The sequence below is a fragment of the Melitaea cinxia genome, chromosome 15 (genome assembly GCF_905220565.1).
Source record: "Melitaea cinxia chromosome 15, ilMelCinx1.1, whole genome shotgun sequence".
NCBI classification, from domain to species: domain Eukaryota; kingdom Metazoa; phylum Arthropoda; class Insecta; order Lepidoptera; family Nymphalidae; genus Melitaea; species Melitaea cinxia.
In genome coordinates, this window is record NC_059408.1 from 11915001 (window position 1) to 11924827 (window position 9827).

General features: G+C 34.7%; 1 protein-coding gene across 1 annotated transcript; it reads right to left on the minus strand.

Annotated features, from left to right (window-relative positions):
* Nucleotides 1-1831: 1831 nt before the first annotated feature.
* On the minus strand, nucleotides 1832-8939 carry LOC123660168 (SET domain-containing protein SmydA-8-like). Its single transcript, XM_045595271.1, is given in 9 exon segments — nucleotides 1832-2137; nucleotides 2591-2679; nucleotides 2970-3200; nucleotides 3752-3992; nucleotides 6319-6606; nucleotides 7397-7620; nucleotides 8326-8328; nucleotides 8413-8649; nucleotides 8915-8939. Coding segments are annotated over 9 exon segments (1560 nt in total). The 3' UTR covers nucleotides 1832-1915.
* Nucleotides 8940-9827: the final 888 nt, after the last annotated feature.

Below are 9827 nucleotides of genomic sequence, written 5' to 3' on the forward strand. Positions count from 1 at the left end.
TTGCATCTGGAGCGGATAATTTGCTTCCACCGGTCTATGTTCATGGCGTCTCTTACGACCGTGTAAAACATAGTAAACTTAGAGAACCTTCAGGTTCGCGCAATGATGGAAGTGAAGACTGAAGGATACCTTCGACAGCTTTGGCAAGAAACCAAAAGGCACGGGTTCCATTTGGAAAGCCCAATAATCTCTCGTCAACTCTGCTAAAGTGTTTGAACTTTGCCCTAGCAATTTGCTTCCTTTAAGACCTGGAGGCAGCGTTTAATCTCTTCTTCAGGTTATGCGCCTGTAAATCCCTCGCAAGTAGCCTTACAGGCTGAATTGAAGGATCTCCCGCATCTATTGCTGCAGCTCAAGCGTCAAAGCTCTCCAGCTTGGAGCTACAAGCTTTTTAAATTAGCTTAAAATCCGAAATTCAAAAAAGTCATTTAATTAAGAAACTCATGGAATTATTGCTGATAAAATTCAATAGCCTTGCATCCAGTTTTCCGGAGGCAATAAAGCTTGCTTTCTATTCTTGATCCTTTCAGTTACAACCGTAACAGTTCCGTAACAGCGCACTGTCTGGAACATAACGTCGTAACACGAAATTTTTATATACATAGATTAGTAATTAGATTAAAGTTCAAGGCTACAAATGCCATGAATAAACATTTTTTTTTCCATTCTCAATCTATAAGATATTATATTATGGAAATAAATATACTAGTCGGTCAATTGACGAATATTTCCAAATCGCGTATCTGCGAAGCCGAGATTTCCAGTCAGGAATAACAAATGGGACTTCCACTGAAATTTCAAATCCAAGACTCGTGGCTTATATTATGGCTATACATTTAGAAAAGTAATCAATACATACATATAATAAAAATATAACGGGTCGCTGTCTGTAGATTTAAGATCTGTGAGAAAAAAATATTATTTGGACCTTCATCAACGCAGATAGCACCCAAAACAATGATTGTCAGACTTTTTGTCTATTTGTCTGTGCATTTGTGCACACTTATCTCAGAAACGACTTATCCGAACTATTCGTTCATGTCAATCGGTTCATAAATAAAAAAGTTATGCTAATTTAAAGAATCACATTGAACGTGTAATCACCTTTTTTAATAAAATTAATATTGTAACGTATCATAAATGTAACAACTACTAGCATCCACTACATCAATAAATAAATAAATTTAAAAAATCTTATCAAAAATAATGTCAGTCTCTTTCAAAATAAAATCAATTTATATGCGAGCTAAACCGCGGGAAACAGCATGAAATTAAATAAAAATACTATATGAAACGTTAAGGTAGTGTAGGAAAAGAAAAGTATTGGGAATTAGGTATTATTAATATTAAAATTTAGTAAATAAAAAACGGTATCGGTCGATGGTACCCTTCTCGAAGTTGTTCAAGATTATATTTACCTAGGCCATACTATCCAACTAGGTCGCAACAACTTCGAGAAGCTCGGCGGCGTTTGGCAGGCTTCGTCGAGTCTTCACTTCGAAGATTCCGCAATACTTGAAGACAAAAGTCTTCGAGCAATGCGTCCTGCCTGTGTTAACATACGGAGCCGAGACGTGGACACCACCAATTTTAAGTCGCTCAACGTGCAATGGAACGGGCTATGCTTGGGATTTCTCTCAAAGATAGGATTAGAAATGAGAATATCCACGAGAAAACGAAAGTAACTAAATACAATAGTAACGAATTAGCAAGTAGAAGTGGCAGTGGGCTGGTCATCTGTGTCGCAGGACTGACGGCCGTTAAATGATAAAAAATAATTAACCCTCATTTTGGTTTATTTTTTATAACTTTTCCAGTAATAACAAATACATTTAAAAATCATCACAAATAGAAAACTTTACATTTTACAATTAAATAATCTTTTATATGATATCAAACATTGTTATGCCAAATATTAGTCAACATCAGGATGGGTTGACACTTCTGATATATTTTCGGTCTGGTACGTTTTTCCCTGTGCATGCATAGCATCCAAAAGTTTTGCCATCGACAATTTTAGTGCTCTGTATTCTTCCAATGCTTTGGCGCACAGCTCCCCTTCGGGAGAATTTCCAGGTTCAATCACCAACATTTCTAACGATCGCTTTAAATATTTCTCTGCATTCAGTAACTCGTCCTATGAAACAAGCACATGAGCAGATGAGTTATATGAGTTTTAAATACAATTAATATTTAAAATTTATATATAAAATTTATATTAAAATTATTATATCTTGATATAAAATATTTAAATTATTAGATATAAATTTTAATGAATTGAACTCAATTAGCTTGTAACTGTTCCATATAAAAGAAGGGTCAGATATTAATCTATCTGCTCTACTGCGGGTTGGCAGACAAATTATTGAATAAAACAATAGTACAATTGCAATATTTTCATCCATCTAGTCTGTTCAGTCTAGTCTGTGATTCGACTACTATAATTCATTGGTTGTTTATAAGACACACAATATAGCTTACTTAACTATCACTATTAAATTACAATTTGATTGCAATAATTGCTCAGTTCTCACAAGTCTATTTAATAGTGGCTAGATCAAAGTTATCATAGCTTATAAAAATTTCATACCACATAAGCGGAACCGGATATTTCACGCGCATCGAACATTTTTTTTGCAAGTTGCACCGTCGTAGCATGTAGTTCGTATAAAGTAATAGCTGTAATAATAAATTAATTTTTAACTCCCTCTATATCACGATCGATCACGATTTAGCCTGTAACATCCCAGTTCTGGCCATAGGTCTCTCTCTCGATATAGGAGAATCTCTCTATAAATGGATAATGTTTTAATTCTACGCTAGAGTAGTCTATTCCGTAGGGCCTTTTTTGACATAAAACCATACATTACACTTATTACTGATGACGTTCGTAATTATTTATTTTTTACAAATACATGTATTATAATAAAAAAAATAATGTGGTATAGTGAAAAAATTTATTGGCTCACCTTTAGTCCTACAAATACCAGGACTGAGTACCTCAAGTACGGGTAATATTTCCTTACAAAGATCTATCTTACGTCGCATCACTTTCTTAGTTGGTCGCGGCTCTCTGTTGATAATGTCTCGCAAAACACCAGCAAGACGCTGCTTAGCGTCCAAAAGTAAATAATGATTAGGCGCTAGTACTAATGAAACGTTTTTAATATATTCCTCAAGATCTTTGTCGTCTTTTTTATCTGTGAAGATAAGTTAAACAAAAAGGAATAAAAATTACTAATTAATAAACAACGAGTACCTAACTACTATGGTACGCCTAACCGAATGGTTTACTTGAAATGGTCAATTTTAACAAGCTGTTCTAATTTATTATTATTTATTTCGTCAACAGGCATTATTCAGTATTTTCTTAACGCGAATAGACTATAAATAAAATATTAGTAAAGTTTCTTATACAAGATATATTGAGGTTTTAAAGGTATTTCGAATGTGTGGATAATCACGTTGAGGTCACCAGTTTGGAGGGGTGAGAAGAACAGTGTGTAAAGCTCCTTACCCACCCATGAAAACTCGAAAAGGGAGAATCCTCCGACCAGACGGGTGTTGTGTCTAGTAGGCTACGTTGTGCTTATATTATTTCTTTCTTTGAATTTGTCACGGAATATTATAAAAAGATGGCACTAGATAATGAAATTTTGCAAAAAGGAATAATCTACCATAGATGAAGATTTTGCTTAAACCGTCAATAACTTTTACCGTTAAATGTTTAAATAATAATTTATATACATACTTATAACTTCAAATTTATCCGAACAACACTGTATCTTATATTCGATTTCCGATTTCTCGGTTTCCTTCCCGCAACTGTTGCAATCCCAAATATCACCTTTCTTCGACACATATCCGTTTTTACAATTGGAACAAATCGCTGAGCTCATATATGTGCCCATTTCCGTTACATCCGAACACCGGAAACAAGTACAAAGGAAATATTTTCCTACCATGAGATGTTGTTGTCTTAATGTCGTTCCCTAAAAATGATCATAATATGGTTAAATTTTTATGTAATGGTTCTTTGTTCTCTGCTAGCCAATGACCACAGTTTTGCTGATGCTGACGTTAATTGTTACAAGAATCGCTTATGTGTAAGTCCTTTGTTTAGCAAATTTCTTTGTTTGCATTGAATAGGCTCTGAAACTACTGAACCAATTTGAAAAATTCTTTCCCTGTCAAAAGCTACACTATCCGCGGGTGACATAGGCTATATTATATTTAAAAAAAAATAGGGAAAAAAGATTATTTTGAAATTTTTGTTAAATAACCGGGCGAAGCAGGAGCGGGATGCTAGTTTAGATATAATTTCCAAAAATTTCATCAAACTAGGGTCAGCATTTTTAAGCCGTTGTACGTTAATACTGTACAAATAAAAATTATTTTTTCGGCCACAGAATGAGTCAAAATCATTTCTTTGAAAAAAAAAGTACTTTACACAATCCACTTTGCGCTTGTCTTTGTTATATGTATAGATGATAAAATCATTGTATTCATTGTATTCAATATTTCTACACAAAATATCTATAGCGCTTCGGCCTGTAATATCCCACTGCTAGGCCTCTTTCCCCATGTAGGAGAAGGATCAGAGCTTAATCCACCACGCTGCTCCAATGCGGGTTGGCGGATATATTCCCTACTATGAGTTACGATCGCTATCTGGTGTGCATCATAACAACCAGGGCCGACGGCTTAACGTGCTCTCCGATGCACGGTGGGGGAGACCCACAAGGACTGTACAAACACCTAGACCATGGCAAACATCTGTATGGCCAATACAAATGTTTGTCATGTGCAGGGATTGAACGCGCAACAGCCACAGGCCAGTGCTGTGGCCGTTGCGCCAACGCGTCGTCTAAACTATATAGGGTAGACTGGGTACGGTTGTGCCAGGGTACGGTAGTGACAGTCGTTATAACCGCGAAACTATACGGAATACGGGGCAGAGTGTAAGACAAAAAAGAAGCGCGATGCATGTCTACACATGTTGCCCAGTATTGCGTTAGCCAGTGCCCAACGTAAAAAAAAGCAGGAGGCCACATTGCTTTTCAGCAGCCAAAAGTAAGTTTTTTTATTCAGATTCTTTTATTATTTACTTTTATTGGTATACATATATACTATAGCAAATATTTTTTTGTTATCAATTGAATATTAGTAGTTAATTACCAATGATTACTTTTTACGTAGATAATTTAGGCTACTCATGGTGTTTTATTGTTTTCAGAAGTATGCGTTGGGTACGGTTGTGACAAATGTAGTGGGTACGGTTGTGACATATATTTTTTTATGTTTTTGCTTTTAGATGCCCAGAAAACGCTTGCTAAAGACCAAAAGAGCACGGTTTGATATTTGTAGGATGCTTATGATGAAGTAAAACGTGGGACTTCTATACGGAGAGCTGCAGATTTGCATAATATTAATCGCATGTCGTTGTTACGATACATTCGTTAACGTGATGAAGTCGGTGCGAATCACGATGTAAACAGCATCAGCATGGGATATGCAGCTCATAATAAAGTATTTTCTAAGGAGTAAGAAGAGCTATTATCAATATATATCACACGTTGCGCGTAAATAAATATATTTTGGCCTTATTAAAAAAGAGGTACGAAAACTGGCCTTTGAACTGACAAATAAATACAACATAAACCGACCTGCTACTTGGGATGAGAATGAGATGGCTGTTATTATAATACCGTTAAATAGTTTAATAGTTTTATAGTTACCGGTAATTTAAATTTAGTTAACACTTTGACTGATTTTATGATTTTAAAGAAGATGGTGATAATAACATCAGATGTTGCAGTGCCTTATTAATTATAAGAGTAGACTTAATTTAATTTGATTTATAACTGTAAAACTTTATATAGAAGAAAAGTATTTTGTGTTATGTTAAACATTTCTAAGAATAAAAGCCATTATAAACCAATTCTGTGAATATTTATGTCTGTCACTACTGACCCCAACCACTGTCACAACCGTCCTTGGGGTGTGGTCGGTTGTGACACTTTTCTTTTTTTTTCAAATTTGATGCTATATCTAATACAAAGTATTTTGAGGCAAAATGTCAGTATTTTTATGTGGACATATATACAAGCTACGATTTAAGTAATTTTTGTCTCAACTAACTAGTAAATTAACAAAATTATTGGCGGTCAAACCTCAATTGTCACAACCGTACCCAGTCTCCCCTATATAGTTTTATGCATGAGCCCACGAATGTTTCTGAGTTGGTACGAACAAAAATAAAAAAGAGCGAAGCAACGCGAGCACAGTACAGCTAGTTTAATTATAAAACTATCTCACCTTTAAAGCATCCGTATAATTATGATATATAAGATCTCCTTTCTTGATATCGGTACTGGCGTGACAGACGAGCACATTCCTGTCATTAATCGATATATGTGTGTTGGCAACACAGTCGTGCGCTAACAGAGCAGCCTGTAGATAGACACCTCGCAGGATTTCCGCACACTCTATAGCGGGTATGGGAGGCCCACGTACTTCGAAACTATTTACATCAATTGCCGCACATACCTTTTGTACTAAATCTTTATTTTGACCATTGTCGAGGAGTCCGAGTGATTGAATAAACTGAAGTAAGATAGATAGATAATTTTTTACTTGATTATTTATTGTACAGCTTTATTGCACACCACAAATACATTTAAAACAAAGCTTAAAGTTACAACTGCAAATACAATAGGTACCTACAATGGGTGGACCCCAGAAAAAAGAAAAATTATATGACGATTTAAATTATACTTGTTTCACAATCACAAGTTCAAGATTATTATCAGAATTATAAAAAACAAGAGACGTAAGCTTAAATACAATATAACAGTAGTCATACTGTGTATGGAAAAATGTTTTGGACTATATATGCAATAATAAAATATCATACTGCTAGTAAACGCTGCCAGAACCTCCATGGAAAGTGGATGCGACTAAGATAATTTTTAAAACAACAATTAAGTATGTGCTCGCTAACGACAAATAAAAACCAACTTCAGTTACATCGTCATGCAATACAACGTAGGCAGACGAAAAATTGTCAAGTAAATACGTCTACTAAATAAGACCACAAGTCAAGCATCAACTTTAGATTAAAATAGGAATCATCAATATCGGTATACAGAGTAAAAAGCTATGAGTTATAAATACAACGTAAGTCGACGAAAAAATAGTCACGTAAACACGCATTATTAAATATAACTCAAAAATTATATGTCATCAATTGTATGTAAAAATTAAAGCACTACTTTTTGATTAAAAAAGAATCATTGAAATCGGTCCACACAGTAAACAGTTCTGAGGTAACAAAAAAATACAGTGATATTGAGAACCTCCTCCTTTTTTGAAGTCGGTTAAAAAGATTACATACCTTAACTGTATTATTGTAATATTCCCAAACGTTACTTCCTCTCCGCCTGTCTAAATGCGTCTCCAATTCCATGAAAACTTTCCACTCCTGGTTGTTAAAGTCTCTTTTCAATAACGCTCGTAGCACCAGTAAGGAGCCGACGTTTTGAACCATCGTCATAGGACTTATTCCTTTGTTAAGTTTCAAGTTCCGGAAGAATTCACATTCTGGCTGCGTGTGCCACTCTAATGATACATTTATTTTAATTTAATAAAGATTACGTAATAAAACATATGGATCGAAACAGTTGGCTCGGGCTGAAATACAGCTCGTTCTTTTAATTTTGTAGGAAGTAAAACCAATAATAAATATGTTCTATTGATCTTAGCCTGCGTGTTCTTTGGACCGATACAGCTACTACTAATCTATGTTACAGTATGTGCGTTAAGATAAAAAGGAGTCGAAATTTTTACCTTATACCTGTACTAATACTATAAAGCTGAAGAGTTTGGTTGTTTGTTTGAACGTACTAATCTCAGAAACTACTGGTTATATTAAAAAAAATATTTTTGTGTTGGATAATCCATTTACCGAGGAAAGCTATTTTCTATATAAATATTTTACTACGTTTGTTCCTCAAATTAACGCAGGTGAAACTGCGGGTCGTGTCTAGTTTTTACAATGAATGTAAGTTTCATAGTAGGAATGCACATTACTTTTAAGCCTTTTATTAGGGTTGACAAACGAAAGGATAGTAGTTATATTTTGATACAATTTAATTGCAACAGACAGCCCCATCAGATGGTAAAAGGTTACCGTAATCTATGGACGCCTTCAACACTAGAAGTATCCCCTGGACCCTCCCCTCTGGCTATCTTATTTACTACAGGGACACAACACTACTTGATAGTAGTATTATTTGGCTGCGATTTTCTGTAAGGTTGAGGAACTTTCTCAATGACACTGCTCCAGATTTTGAGCAACATATTTTCTACCTTCAGTAAACGACTTTAATTGTTAAATCTACAAAAACATACTTTGAAATTGTTCCGGACACCCGTCACCTGGACACACCGGTGCGACTGCACAGTTCTTGCAGACGAGGAACTTGCTAATCAGTGGCAGATAACAGTTGAAGCATACAAGCGACGTGTCACTGTTAGGACCCAGTACAAAGGGCTGGTCAGATAGGATCCGTTCACCGGCTTTTAAATCCTTTGCTGCTACTAAATATCTACAATGTCAATTAGAAAAAAAAACATATTTTTTAAATTCTTGTCTCATTAGTTTGTCGTATTAGTTATTATAGTTAAACTTCAAATATGTTACCGTTTATATATATTTATTATTATTACAATTAGTGTAAAAAAACGAATTTCATAATGTATTTTTTTTAATAGCGTTGAATAAAACTGTAAAATAGTTCACGACTACACAAACCTGCCTAATTTTTCATTAATCCTTACTTCGTATTTGATACTCATTTTAGCAATAAGTTCGGTCACAAAATCAACAATTTCAGAAAAGCGAAACTCTTACTGTCGAACACGTGCGCCTCGCGCATTATGCTCGTATTTTTAGACAAAGAGTATATAAAGGTGTTTTTAGACCGTACATTATTTATAGAATGCGTTAGTACTATCACTGTTCATTTCACGCATAACTCCTTAAAACTTTACCCGGTATTTACTATCAACTTTTACCAGAACGAAGTCTGTCCGGGCAACTAGTCTATGTAAATAAAAATGAATGTTGCTAAGCGCATAACTCAAGAATGGCTCGACAAATATGGCAAACTTTTTTTTGTATATTCATTAGGGCCCACGGAAGGTTTTAATACTGAAAAAATGAAAACTATTGAAAACAAAATTCCGTGAACAAATTTAATTTTTAATATTAAGTATGGACAGAACGACGTATGCCATGGGCAGCTAGTTAATTTATAAAAAGGTATGTCGGCACAGACATAAATTGTAGATAGTAGCCAAAGATCATTGAAATATAAAAAAAATTAAAGTAGAGAATACCTTAAGAAATTTAACTATAAAAGGATTTATGTACATATTTTAAAGAAAATTGACGAAAAAAAGTGTGCTTGCTTTAAACCACACGACTGAAGTAAAACGTAACTCTCTCTCTCTCTCTTTCTATCTTCACTAACTTATATCTCACTGTCAATTTCCGTTCGCCTCGCCCGATAACACTTTTCGTAACACTCTTGTCACGCATTCACCAGCTTCCTCCCCAAGTCAAGCGAGCGTAAAGAAGTTTTACTTCAAAAATTAAAATATACGATCGATACGGATCGATAAAATTTAACTATTTTTCATCCAAAATATTATGAGTGTATCTCACTTTCCGATTTATAACTAATCTTGGACAAAGCAATCAAAGAATGTAAATGCTGATTTATTCAATACTAGCGATCCGCCCCGGCTTCGCACGGGTGCAA